This window comes from Eleutherodactylus coqui, chromosome 5, assembly GCF_035609145.1.
Source record: "Eleutherodactylus coqui strain aEleCoq1 chromosome 5, aEleCoq1.hap1, whole genome shotgun sequence".
Lineage (NCBI taxonomy): Eukaryota > Metazoa > Chordata > Amphibia > Anura > Eleutherodactylidae > Eleutherodactylus > Eleutherodactylus coqui.
This window is the reverse complement of record NC_089841.1, coordinates 115050825-115065829: the sequence shown is the minus strand read 5'-3', so window position 1 is coordinate 115065829 and position 15005 is coordinate 115050825. Positions and strand designations below refer to the sequence as shown.

The following is a 15005-nucleotide window of genomic DNA, read 5'->3' as shown; positions in this document are numbered from 1 at the left end:
ATGCACACTTCTACTCAATTCACATGAGGCATTTGGGCGTGCCAGTCTTAGGATCACTGTGGGTTCCATCAGTTGGAGCTTCAGCAATCAGACATTTATCCCCTTTCCCAGGTGTTAGTCTTTATTTGGAAAACCCCTTTAATGCAGCACACATAAAAATGTATGGATTTTACCTACATATGTGTCCAATTTCATATGGATAATTTGGGGGGATTTATAAGGCTTCCAACAAAGAAAAAATTGTACCATCGGATGCCATGTTGTAGAGATACTTTGCCCTTGAATCATCGCTATATCTACAATGGTATGGGCTGCCTACTTCCTCATAAGCAGATTATACTGTGTTTGTACAGATGTAATATAAAAAATGTAATGTTCTTGGACTTTGCTTCATAAATGGCTGACTGATAACGTTGGTTCTATATTTAGTGTATTCACATCTCAATCGGACAAGTTGTTTTTTTCCATTATACCGCTAGAAGAGAGTGCTCTGATACGAGAAAGATATGAAGTATTTAACCCGTCCACAGATTAATAGTTTGATAAAACATTTTATATAATGAAGACAATATGTTAAAGGCAGAAAAAATTGCAAGACTAAAATAGTATAAAAATCATACGAAAATAGTTTTTGTAGTTCCAACCTTTAGGGCTTTGGGTAACTTTATTACATTATGCAAAGACTGAAGGCTTTCATCGTGTTTGTCATTTTAATTACGTTCACCCTTTTCTTTCCACAGCTTTGATAGCCATCGGTCGATACAGCACTACTATAGAAACAGTGGATGTGGGATGGTGTAAGGAGATCACAGACCAAGGAGCCACATTGATTGCGCAGAGCAGCAAATCAATCCGATATCTGGGCTTGATGAGATGTGATCAGGTAGGATTACTTGCATATGCATAGGCTGCTGCATAATATATTTCTACTGACTCTCTTTTTATATTATTCCAGTGCCTTACTGTCTGCTCTGGTCATGTTATTTACAGACTCGAATGGTAATGCAGATAAGTGGCATAGTAATATCTTTATATGAGGCTCTAGGTGGAAGATCACAAAAAGACATCCCGACAATTTTTGTGTGCATATACAAGTAAACTGGACTTTTTAGACCTATAGTAAAAAAATGCTCTTTCGCTCACTATTGAAAGTGGATGAACACAGTGTGCAAAATTAGAGAGTGCGTGTAAAACATGTCATTTTTATTTTATTTATTTACACTGAATGGCCACTTTATTAGCAACCCATGCCTTTTTTTTACAATTGGAGCTTGTTTGTGGAAAATCGACATGTGACCCCGGACTGCAGAAGAAAATAAAGTAAGCAAGTTTTTTGTGGATCCATTTCAGTGTAAATCCACTTTAAAATCGGAACATGTAGTTATCTGAGTGACTAGGAATGAGGCCTGATCATGGGTTCATACACTGCAAACCTTGCAATGTTTTCTTGTGTAACTCTTTTGAGAGTACATGGAGAATGCTGTGGGCAAGGATAAACATCCAACAAAAGGGGATCCTGTGGACATATCTAAACCATCAAAAAAGGAGTCAAGGGAGAATGTTAAGAATTGTTCTGAGGACCAGGCAGTGCAGAGCTAAGCACATTACATCAAGATTCAACATCGGTGCTCCAATTCGCGTATCTGAATGATCCCTGTCGTTGCTTAAAGGGGTTGTCCCGCGGCAGCAAGTGGGTCTATACACTTCTGTATGGCCATATTAATGCACTTTGTAATGTACATTGTGCATTAATTATGAGCCATACAGAAGTTATAAGAAGTTTTTCACTTACCTGCTCCGTTGCTAGCGTCCTCGTTTCCATGGAGCCCACTAATTTTCAGCGTCTAATGGCCAAATTAGTCGCGCTTGCGCAGTCCGGGTCTTCTTCTTTTCTCAATGGGGCCGCTCGTGCAGGATGCCGGCTCCTGGTAGCTCCGCCCCGTCACGTGCCGATTCCAGCCAATCAGGAGGCTGGAATCGGCAATGGACCGCACAGAAGCCCTGCGGTCCACCGAGAGAGAAGATCCCGGCGGCCATCTTCAGCCGGTAAGTAAGAAGTCACCGGAGCGCGGGGACTCAGGTAAGCGCTGTGCGGATTTTTCTTTATGTCCCTGCATCGGGGTTGTCTCGCAACGAACGGGGGGGGGGGGGGGTTTGAAAAAAAAAAAACCCGTTTCGGCGCGGGACAACCCCTTTAACACAAATTAGCTATAATAGTAGAGGATCAGTTTGATTGCCATTATTGTCTAAAAGAAACATAAGATTCCAGTAGACAAAAGAGCGCAAAGATTGCATCACACAGCAATGGAAAAACATTGCCAGGTCAGATGAATCCAGATTTCTGTTGCACTATGCTGATAGAAAAGTCTGAATTTAGTGCAAGCAGCATGAATTGATGAGCCCTTCCTGTCAACTCTTCAGACTATGTAAGTACCCCCATCTAATTTGCAACAACTGCAAGAAGCTATCCTCTCCGAATTGGCCAATAGTCTTGCTGAATGATTTGAACACCTAGTGGAATCTTTGCCTAAATGAATTGCTGAAGTTAGGATTCCCAAAGGAGGTCCAATGTACTAATAGAGAAGTGGAAGTCTCTAATATAGTGGCAATTAAGTGTGTGTATCTACTTGTGTGTGTTTCTAAACCGATGTGCCTAAAGTCATGGAATTGTGGTATGTAAATTGTTTATGAAGTGGTTCCTCAAATGACAGCTTGGGAACGTTCACACATGTATAAATTGCGAGTTGTTGGCTTGTGAGTGAGGTTAAACACTACTAGCATGCTCATGGCGAGGTGACATAAATTATCAGAGTTCAAATGAGGCCTGATAGTGGATGTTGAACAGATGGGACATTCTATTTCCGAAGATGTGTATTTAACATTCTTTTATCCAGTGTCACATGTACTGGAAAACTGTCATAGAAGGCATTATCATCCACAGTACAAAATAAGTTGCTGACTGGCAACATGTGGCATAGTCCGATAAGTCACAGTACCTAATGGTAAAGTTTTTGTGTGGTGCAGACCCCATGAAACCATGGACCCCAGTTGTTAACAAGGCACTGTACAAGGCTGGTGGTTGTTCCATAATGGTGTTTGCTTTGTTCTCATTGTATGGTTTGGGTCCACTGCTCCTCCTAAGCATTGATCAGTGCCCACTACATTTAATTGACTATTTGCAGACCTCATGTACCCCCACAATCATAGAACATTCCAGTAGAATAATGCACAGTGCCATTGGGACCAAGTTGTCCAGAATTATTTCATGGAGCGTTCTGGAGAGTTTCAATGAATTGTGTTGCCTGCACATTCACCCAACATAAGCTCAATTAAGCATTTATGGAATGTGGTGGAGAAGTCCATTCGCATCCAAAATCCTACACCTAGAAATATCACAAAGCTGTGGGTGACTATCCAGACGGTATGGCTCAACATACATTGAGGGGTTTTCCATCCACTTGTGGAATCGATGCTACATTGAGTTGCTGCACTTCAACAAGCTAGAAGGGGTCCTACACGGGGCCGGTTACATAACTTTTGGCAGATGACCGAACTTTGAATGTAACTGGATAAAGGGATGCCTCTAAAGCAATAGTAAGTGGAGTAATAGGGAACATTATTTAGGTATTATTCCATCATATTTTCTGACCTGCTTAAAGGTCCTTTGCTCTTATACATATCTATATTGACACCCTGTTACAAATAGGCATTATCTTTGGGACTTTTCTGAGAGTGAAGTTGTGGTAACAAACCGATGACATGACACATAGAATACTGATGTAGTAGAGCTGAATGCTATTTATCACTTTGGTATTACATTCTTATTGCTGCCTAATAACCGCTTTCAATAAAGGGGTATTCCCATCTTGGATATTTAGAGCATAACCATAGGATATCCAGGCAGAGAATAAATGGAGCAGCACAGATGCAAGACTATCTCTCCATTTATTCTCTGCCTGGATGTCTATGGGCAGGCTGAAAATATATAGGTATGATGGCTTGGTTGTTTCTTTACTTCCCATGGAACAGCAGTGTGAATCATGAATATACACAGCCACCTTTTGTTTCTTGGGTGATGTGACCACCTCATCAGGTGGAGCTGTTGGGGAACACCTGCTCTTGACATTATGTCCTATGAGGAACAGTTAATGTTTAGCTTGCAAAAAAGAAGACTGAGAAGAGACTTAATAGCTGTCTACAAATATCTGAAGGGCTGTTACAGTGTAGAGGGATCAGCATATTCTCATTTGCACAAGGAAAGACCAGAAGCAATGGGATGAAACTGAAAGGGAGGAGACACAGACTAGATAGCCAGAGTGCTCAATGAGTGGAACAGGTTACTACGGAAGGTGGTGAGTTCTCCTTCAATTGAAGTGTTCAAAGATAGGCTGGACAGACATCTGTCTGGGATGATTTAGTGAATCCTGCACTGAGCAGGGGGTTGGACCCGATGACCCTGGAGGTCCCTTCCAACTCTACCATTCTATGATTCTACTGTAGGTCCTAGAGGTGGAGCCACATCTATCAGACATTATAGACTGTATGACTTTTCCAACTGATCATATAAACCCACAGCCAGAACATCACAAGTTTTATTTATCCCTCCTATAAATGATCATCAATAGAATTGCTAATGATGGAAAATTATTCATACAACTTTAATGCGATTCTTTCAGTGTTGTTCTGTCTGCTTAATACTGGAGAGTATTAGTGCTGCGAATACAAATGCTTGACAGAAAAAAACAATTAAGATGGCAAATTAGCCAAGCAGCATCAACATGCCATCCCAGAGATGTATGAGTATAATTAAAGAACGACAAATATTACCGTAAAAACAGAAGATATCTATACTTTTAGCTATGATAATCTTCTCACTGCTGCGTAATTTGTACAATAACTCTTTGACGGTTTCACTTGCATATTTCAGCTTTATTAAGGTTCTTTTTTCCATTGGGTAATAAGCCTCCATAAACTGGTATTAAGAAGAAAAGGAATGTTCATGCCGCACTTTAGTGACAGTTAAAGCAGAGGCCTACAAGGGTAATTGGCTCTGTCTAAACATGGTGTAATTTGTTTGTGCCTACACATTTATCCATGGTTTTAACAATTTCTTTTTTCCTCAACATTCTAGTGATGAATAATTGAGAATATAATCATATTTAAAGTATTGCTCAGGTAGCCTTTGTTTGCCACCATAGCCAATTACAGAAACACAGGCTTTGCAGAATGACGACAGTAACTATTGTACTGTACAAATTGAGTATTATGCAATGAACTCTTAACATAAGAAAGGAAAAACAAGGCTCATCTCCCCACAGAATTTTTTCCTTACTTTTCTTAGACTTACATTTTTGTGGAAAAACGAAGAATCTAAACACGACAACAACAATAATAGAAAGCTACTGAGGAATGGGGATGTAGGAAATGAGGAGTACTTTGTGGCACCAACATAAATGTAGAACAACAATCGTTCATTACTAGAGATGAGCGAACGTGCTCGGCCACGCCCCTTTTTCGCCCGAATACCGCGATTTCCGAGTACTTCCGTACTCGGGCGAAAAAATTCGGGGGGCGCCGTGGCGGCACGGGGGGTAGCAGTGGGGAGTGGGGGGGAGAGGGAGAGAGAGAGGGCTCCCCCCTGTTCCCCGCTGCTACCCCCCGCACCGCCACGCCTCTCCCCGCCCCCCGGCACCCCCCGAATCTTTTCACTCGAGTACTGAAGTACTCGAAAATGGCGGTACTCGGGTGCGTAAGTACTCGAAACGAGTACGTTCGCTCATCTCTATTCATTACAAGAAAAAAGTAAACCAAGAAGTAATATTATAAAGTAGAGAGACTAAAAGTCAAACTAGATGAGGAAAATCAGAAAATAAAGTATATTTTAAAAAAAATGTTATCAGAGGGACCTGAAGCAATGGATGTGGAAGAGGAAGGGTGAGTGGGTGTTGGGAAGTTAAAAAAAAAGAGAGCATAAAGTACCATCGGCCCTTAGAGGATTATTCCCACAATTTAAAACCAGTTTCAATAAATAGAATTGTAAAAATTAACAATAGTTGTCATAGATATAATTAAACAAAAATGCAACATTGAAAAAGAATTCCCCAAGCACCCGAAATCCTACCAGGGTTGTGATCCTGTTGCTTCTGGATAGGTACTGCTGTGGCGCAGCACAGCTTTTTCAATAACAATATAAAATCCAAGTTGCGCTGTGATTGGTTGCTTTGCGCAGCAAAAACAGGTTTTCGTTTAGACAGTTACATAATTCTCCACCATGTGTTGTGAAGGAGCAGCTAATATCAGCAATGCACAGAAGGGTGCAAGGGAGCCACGATGAGAAGTGAAGTGCTTGTGGGAGGTATAGTTTTCTACAGAAAAATGGCAGCCACATGGACAGGGCTGAAGGACTGCCCACTTCACCCTGAGAAAGAAGACATAGTCAAAACGTGGGGCAGAAAAGCAGCTTGTGAGTGTTTGAAGGCCTGTCTAGGTTACTTTACAGTGGCTATTAGGATACTAGGCTTTTAAAAAACATATTAGATTCTGGGAAACCCCCTTTAAAGGGTTTTCCAGGAATACACATCCAACCACTGGTACCTCCATTAAGGAAACTACGACCATTGCTGGTCCTTCAGAATTTTTCAAGACCCAGCAATGCAGCAAAACAAGTTTACTTCTCAACATCATTTTTAACCAATTCACCATTTCGATCTTGTAAACATCCTATAGCATCTTTGACTTTTCTTTTGCTTTTGACATTCCCCAAATATCTTTTTTTTATTGTTTTTGGCCTTTGCAGCCATTCATAGTATTGTCAAGCTAGCAGCCCAGCTCATAGTAATAAGGCAGTCAGGCTGTGGAGAACATAGGAGTGAGAACTAGGGGTATTGTAGCTGCAGATTGGGTCATTTCTTGAGTTCATGTCAGACAGCAGGTGGGTCATCCTATACAGTGTTTCTCAACTCCAGTCCTCAGGGACCCCCAGAAGATCGTGTTTTCAGGATTTCCTCAGTATTGCACAGGTGATGTAATTATTGTCGGTGCCTCAGACATTTCTACAGGTGTTCTTGCTATAGGATATCCTGAAATCATGACCTGTGGGGGTCCATGAGGCTTGGAGTTGAGAAACACTGATCTAGCAGACATGCTCAGTGTGAGGCACACCTGCCAGAAGCAGAAGAGATGTGTATGTCATTACAGCTGCATGACAGTGGTGCTATTTGCAAATGACAAGACAGAAAAATCTTTAGAGAATAAAGTCAGTCCCACCAACAGCACTAAATAATCCCTTACCAGGGTCAGGCAATCAAAAAATGCAAAAGCCAGTTAAGAGCCAAAAAACCAGAAAGGCTCTAGATAAATGTCGGAATGGCATCACTACCAGACGCCGACTGTGTATTGCGGTGGAATGGCATCACTACCAGACGCCGACTGTGAACATGATGATGATGACATGTGAATAAGGCAATCAACCACCTAGTACCTGACAGGTGTTTGCACTATGTGTTGTTGGCACTTCAATTAATGGAAGATAATTGCTGTCATATGTGTGTTTTTTATGAAGACCATGATTGGTCTAAGGTGGATGTATCATTGCTATATATACCATGTCTTGTCATTTTTATGTTAGCTTGAGGAAGGCACAACAGTGCCGAAACGTCACATTCATTTGTAATGGGGTAATAAAACGCTTTTATACCTTCATACATCCGTTTATGCTGCCAGTTCATCATTCATAAAGACAGAAAAATCTTGTCACCATTTGTAGAGCTTCAGTTGCCATTTAGAGTCCTGTCCAGTGTTGCTAGGTTTACTTGACCAAGTGCCGTCCAGACTGTGAAAACTATTGTTCCCCAATCTGACTGAAGCCCATGTCCACCACAATTCCCTTATGTTATTGATTTAAGTAATTTTCCTAACCATGTTATATATTAAAATAGAACACAAAAGCAGACACAAATCTAAATTCTAGTTTAGGATTTTCTATATAAACCAAAAGAAAAATGTATGTGGAAACTCACATTAAAAGCTTAATTCAAAAAAATAAATAAAAATTATTGTTTGTAAAAATGGCAAAAAGTAAATATTTGGCACAAAAAAGACACATAATAGCATTAAAAAAAGCTATAAAAGTTTAAGCGGTGAGCATTGGGAAGTGTCTGGTCATTAAGCAGAAAAAGGTGTAGTACCTAAGAGGTTAAAGGAGGAAACAAACTAGAATGCTTCAAATGTTGAATATCCAATGCTTAATTTTGAGAACTTTGATATTATCTTGTTTTTTAAATTTGCTAATGTCAAAGAATGATTGCCAGGTGTAAAGGTCATAAACTCCGTCATTACTGAAAAATGTAGCGTACTGTATATTATTAAACAAGAGTAAATACTTGTAGAATGAAAACGCTCTCTCTCTGTGTATATAGCTATCATTTTGTGTTCTATATAGCATATTCTACAGTAACTAGTTATTACTGGTGTTGTGGTATAGCTATTACACTCTCTACCTTCACATGTATAAAAGACACATTGGTTTGCTCTGTTCTCCGTCTAAGGATTTTCGAGTCACTGTGGACTGAACATGCAAGCCTTGAATTATATAAAAGCATATAGCAAAAATAGATTTGGGATCGTTATTACTATGATACTCTTTATGACCAAACCTCCATGGAATTTCTTTGATATGAAGTTGACATGAATTAGAATTTCACAAGCGTCTTGAGTCCTCCAAGAAAAGATCAGAGAGGATTCTGCGCTGGGTGAAGGGCTCCTCTGTTTGATTCCATTGATTACCCAACTGCCTTCAGGCTACGGGACACAGTAGAGGGAGAGAGTTATTGATCCAAATGATGAAAATAAAGGGAATTCATTTCTCATCAAACTGCTATTGTTACAGCTTTTTTTTCAGTTCCACATAGTGCGGTGGCCGAGCAGAGTGCTCATTCCCTGGAATAAATGCCATTTTGTTTTTTGCGTGCTGAATGTAAAATGTCAATTTCCAAAACAATACCCGCATGATGAAAGTCTGTGAAAGCCTAATCCTTGTATGTCATTACAAACCGTCTTTGAAAAGCCATGGGGAGTACAGCACAGAACTTTCATTTTATCTTTTTATGTGAAATCATTGTTTATTTTCTCAGCAATTAGAGACACTGGTTAATTAAACAGCATGCTTCCCCAAGGCGTGATATGTAACACACCCCAACCCATATTAAAACCTTTGCTAATAATCCCAAATTAGTGGCAATTAATAACAATCGGTTATTTCTGGTGACAATTCGTTATGTATAAACTTTACATTTGTAATTGAGAGCATTGAACTTTGTTTGACATTTGTAGATGTTCTCTGCAACCTAATTCAGAATAAGTTTGGATGGTTTAATTAATGAAAGTTTGCTATGGATTAGCAGTGCATGGAATAGTTCTTGGAACAGATGATTGGACTTTGATGAAGTTTGTCAAATTATCAAAGCCCAAACGTGCTGTACAGAATGCTGCCTGCACGATCTTGACTGGGATGGACGTCGTACTAGAAGTTGTGTTGCTCAGACCACTCTTTTAGGTTATTATAAATGGAGCAAAATGTATACTGTATCTATCATCCATTTAACAAATGAGTTTCAGCATCATGATCACTAGTAAACTACTATGCACTACACTAGTGTCAGCCCTTGTAAGAATCTACCAATTCTAAACAAGGCTATCTTGTCCTTTTACCCCTAACAATTCCATTTCCCTGAGGGTGCGAGCAGACGAGCGTAGGTGTATTTACGTTCACACAAGCGCAACGTATAATCGCCCGAGCGATCGTTTTTCACCGATCACGACCAGAGCTAGAAAGCGTATTTTCGTTTGTTCCTACTTTGCAAATGGTCTTTTCAGCGATCGAATATGCGTTGGCGCATATTTCGGTCGCATATGTTCCATTTTTTTTCGAATTGCCGTTTTTACGCGCCGTAAAATCGCCCATGTGAATGAATACATTCGAAACCATTGCCTCAGATGGTCACGTATATACGTTTGGTCGCAAAAACGCGCCGTTTATGCGCTCGTCTGCCCGCACCCTTAAAAGTGGTTTTCTGCACTATTTCTATTGATGATCTATCCTTCGTATACGTCTTCAGCAGTTGATCGGCTGGGATTCACCAGATCTCAACTGATCATCTGTTTGGGTGCCTACTGTCACCGACAAAACACGGTACAGTGAATTAGCAGATAGCTCTGACGCCGGTGCTGACGCTGGTAATTCTAGGTGCAGCTCTCATTGATTTTAATGGGGGCTGCACCTACAGTTACCAGTGCTGGCCACGACACGAGTTAAAATGATCTGCTTCTGCTCTATGCCATGTTTTGCCGGTGACAGCAGGCACCCGAATAGCTGACTGGTCAGGGTCCGGAACAATGGATTCCAGCCAATCAACTATTCTGAGAATAGGTCATAAATAAAAGTAGCCCAGAAAAAAACCTTTAAGGTTACCAATACACCACTACTGATTTGCTATCAGGTCATTGCACAGAGTCGGTAAATTCAACAGCCTACAGCTCTTTCCATGCCTCCCTTAGACATTAATGGAGAGGATCACATGCAAGCATGGGCATATGTTTATTGAAATATACTATATAATGATTTTAGTGCCTGGAAATCGGAGAACTGGGATCCCAGAAATCCTGTGCTCCCAGCAGATGTGGGACCTGCATCCATTGGGTATTCTGCTACAAATACCTAGCATTGGAATATCTCTTTAAGAAACGGCATCACATAATCAGAAGACATTATGGTACCCACAAGAACAGGTTCCCAGCACATAAGGGCACCTATACATAATAGCTGGCTAAAGTGCTAGGGACCTTGAAGAAGTAAATGCAATTAGGATGTTGGTGAACTAAGCCTTGCCACACTCCCTTGCCTTTAGAGAATGGCGCAAAAGATATATGTGGCAAACTATTTAGCATCCCACTGATCGCTGCTTTGTGAGTCCATGTATTGACTGATATCGCCTCAAGGCACCTGTGAAATGTCCTATTAAAGAGGACTTGGGAGATAGCCTTTTAGTATGGAAGCAAGGTGGAGAGGTTTATTAAGGAACTAAACACTAGAACAAGGGGCACAATCTGAGATTAGTTGGGAGGGCAAAAGCAATGTCGTAAAATATATTTTACTACTGAAATAGTAGTGGATGCATTGTACAGATTTTCAGCAGACGTGAATGGAAAATCAACAATAATTAAATCAAGCTACCTGGAATAAGTAAGCACAGATCTATTCTAAGAGAGAAAATAAAAAAGGAAGCAAACTAGATGAACCAGGTATTTTTTTCCAACCATCTGTTTTCAATGAGAATAGGCAAGTACACATTTGAGTATTAATATATCACTAAGAAGCCCCCTAGTAGTTAAAATGCTTAACATGATCTAGAACCATACCAATATAGTAGTGCACTTAGTGTATATTCCTACACATGGCAAGGCCAATGGGGCGAACTTGTACCATCCCTCTTCTCCCTAGACCCCAAAACAGCCACAGATGCGACCTCCATAAAACATATGCCCCTGTGTCTTGTATGTGGAGAAGGAAGACACATGCAGATGACTATCTTTTTCATTTATTTTGACCCTAGTATTTGGCTTGCAGAATTTTTGATAAATGGGTCCTGCCCAATTCTCGTTAGACTAAATTAGGGCTATTTTCCCAATGAATGTCTCAAAAGAGAATATCGTATTATTTTCTACAAATTATTTTTTCCCACGCTACTTCAAATATGTTCTATGAAAAATAAAAAATGTTCAATAGCCATAATGCTCGTGTTTTACTTTAACCTTGATCCTATATGTTGTATCATTTTGTATATCGGCAAACGCAAGCAAATGTCAGGATGAAAGCGAGTGCATACACAAGCTGAGATTCATTGCGCATTGATCCCCTGCATCACACCAGGATTGTGCAATGGCAGTAATTGAAGTAATCATCTCTGTTGGATGCTGGGTCTTTATGTTTAAGCTAAACAATAATTGGAAAGCATTTCTTTAAAAGTGCATATGTTTGTAAGCATTTCTATAAACTGCCATGCGGCAAAGAATAAAATAATATATATGTTCTACATATTCCGATATCCAGCAGGGATTTGCATCACGCACTTAAATATGTTGCTTTTTAAAAGCGCTAATTGTTTTTATAAATGTCTGTTAGGTCTGGTAATGGCTGTGGCGCACTATATACAGTATAATACTTGGGTATCACACTGGTGATATGTGGATTTGTTACTACATCATAGTCAATGTGACCTCAGCTCATTCACAGGCATGTAGATGACTTTTGTTTGACACAGAAAAAAAATGCAAGTATGTATGAAATCAGACACCAGCATAGAAAAAACGAATCTCATAGTTTATTCACGAGCGATCACGTTTCGGCTGTTAGATGAGCCTTTCTTTAAACACAAACATCATGAGATGGTTTCACAAATACGTAGTATTGCCAATTATTGTCAGCTGTGTTACAATTAGAGATGAGCGAGCACGCTCGTTTAAGGCCGATACTCGATCGAGTAGCAGTCTCATCGAGTAACTGTGTACTCGCCCAAGCAGCATGCGGAGGGGGGGGGGGAGGGCGGGGTTCCAGTGGGGGTGAGAGAGAGAGATCTCTCTCTCTCTTCCCCGGCTCCCTCCCCCTCCACCCCGCCACCCCCCACATGCTGTTCGGGTGAGTACACAGTTACTCGATAAGACTGCTACTTGATCGAGTAGTGGCCTTAAACGAGCGTGGTCACTCATCTCTAGTTACAATGTTTTATCAAATTTCTCTTTCCCATAAGTAAACCTAATAAGCCAGCTAATACTCACCTCTCCCGGTGCCCCTTGGCAGCTGTAGGTCTTCACTGTGACGTATTGTTTACAGGCTACTGCAGCCAATGACGAGAGAGTATAACATGGATTATTATGATTACACATGATGAAGTATTTAACTTGGACAATTCCTTTAATCGATCAGGACATAATTAAAGGGGTTGCCCGGTTACCATACAGCATTACCCTATAGCTCCTATGGCGCTACAACAAAAAGAGCAGTACTTACCCATCCTTTGCCGCCAGTGGGGAGACGACGGGGCAGCAGCACTGGATCATGGCGGAGTATGGGAAAGTACTGCTGGTTTTGTTATTTTAGCACAGTGCGCACTATAGGGAATATGTCCGGTAACCATACAACCCCTTTAACAGTAATATAATTCCATGCAAAAAACCCTTTTCTACAAGTATGTCCTCTATGCATTTAGCTAGAAAAGTGTTCTATATACACCTCATTAATTCTTTTAGCAACAATACTCATTTACACATAGTACAAAGTCCTAAATAGTCACTAATAACATGTCCAGTAGTACCTGACCTACCCAAAGAGCCATGTCCTTACTAAAGCTTCTGCTCCTCCAAGGTCATTTACGTTGACTCCCTTTCCAGTTTCTGATTCTGTTCAGTGAAAAAGCAGAGCACTTTATTCGCCTTCTATTTACTTGGTGAGTTATGTAGATGATATATATCGGGGCTGCCCATGTTAGGGTGAGCATGCGCACGAGTGACCATGAGAATGCTAGGCTACTAACTATGGTGACTTAAGCTTGTTTATGGATATGCATCGTATAGTGTCTTACGTCGGCCATCCTACGGGTTGAATTTTAGCTATTCTAGTTTATTTATTGGACTGTGTGTGGCTGCGCCCTTGGGATGGATGGATTGGTTGACATTCACAGTGCTGCGCTCGGAGGAGAAAACGCTGAAAGAAAACGCTGAAATAACAATATTAATAGTTTAGATTAATTAGATAATTGTACATAACTCTCTTCAAGATATTTAACCCCTTAGTTTTTTTTTCATTCTTCATTTTTTTGTTTTTTCCTCCCTCCTTTTAAAAAATCATAACTCCTTTATTTATCCATCGATGCAGCTCTATGAGGGCTTGTTTTTTGCAGGATAACTTGTATTTTTCAATGATACTATTTAAAAAGTGGAATAAAAAAACCCGATAACTTTATTCTATGGGTCACTACGATTACGATACCAAGCTTTTATAGGTTTTTTTTTGTTTTTTTTTTTTGCTGTACTACTTTTATTTTTTTTCAAAGGCATTACATTTTTTTACATTACTTCCTGCCGCCATCTTCTGTGCGCAAAAACTTTTATTTTTTGGTTGAAATATTTTTGCAAGGGCTCATTTTTTGCGGGATGTCCTGTAGTTTTCGTTGGTACCATTTTTGATTACATGCGACTTTTTGATCACTTTTTATTGCAGATACAAAATAGGCCGGTCACTAATTGGTTATTACCCTTATTTGTTTCCATCTACTTACATAACAAACGATTACATTTCATATAAGCGAGAACATAGCTTATAGACAATAGAGCAAGCTGCGCCAATGTGTTTATATTTTAGACATGTGGCTTTTATAAGCATCATTGTGCAGGGATCTAAAAATATTCCCAGATATGTCCTAATTAAATATTATTTTTATTTTTCTACTCCGGTTAGCACAAAAGGTAAATGATTTTTTCACATTTCTTTGGCACAACAATTTTTTTCATTATATTATAGATTTGTATCTCTTGCTATTTTAGTCTCAAAATACAAACATACTGTATAAGCCGCAAAAATCTAATCATAAATAATTATTTTGTTCTAGATGGAGAATGAGTCTGTTGCTTTGCAAAACATAGCTTTTTTCATATTTTGACAGCAGCACATGCTTAAAAAAACTCTTGAAGGATATTCAATTCATTAATATATAAAGCCATAACAAAATAATCCTTCAGAAAATAAGCAATAATAATTATACATTTTAAAAATGCTTTTCCTTCTGTTACATAATATACCTCTTAAAGGGGTTGTCACATAAAAAACATTGTTTCTAGTTAAATCCAGTCCATAATTATAAACATTTTTTGTATTTACACATACTGTAAAAATAATGTTTTTATCCTCAGATATTACAGAACTAATGTTAGAATAGAGCCACCTACTGTCTCTA

General features: G+C 39.6%; 1 protein-coding gene across 1 annotated transcript in view; it reads left to right on the top strand.

The window, feature by feature from the left end:
* The window catches only part of FBXL17 (F-box and leucine rich repeat protein 17), a 623040-nt gene that overhangs the window by 600668 nt on the left and 7367 nt on the right, over positions 1–15005 (top strand). Inside the window, exon 8 of the mRNA XM_066603043.1 lies at positions 741–883. Coding sequence (XP_066459140.1) covers positions 741–883 — 143 coding nt within the window. The remainder of the gene's footprint in view (positions 1–740; positions 884–15005) is intronic.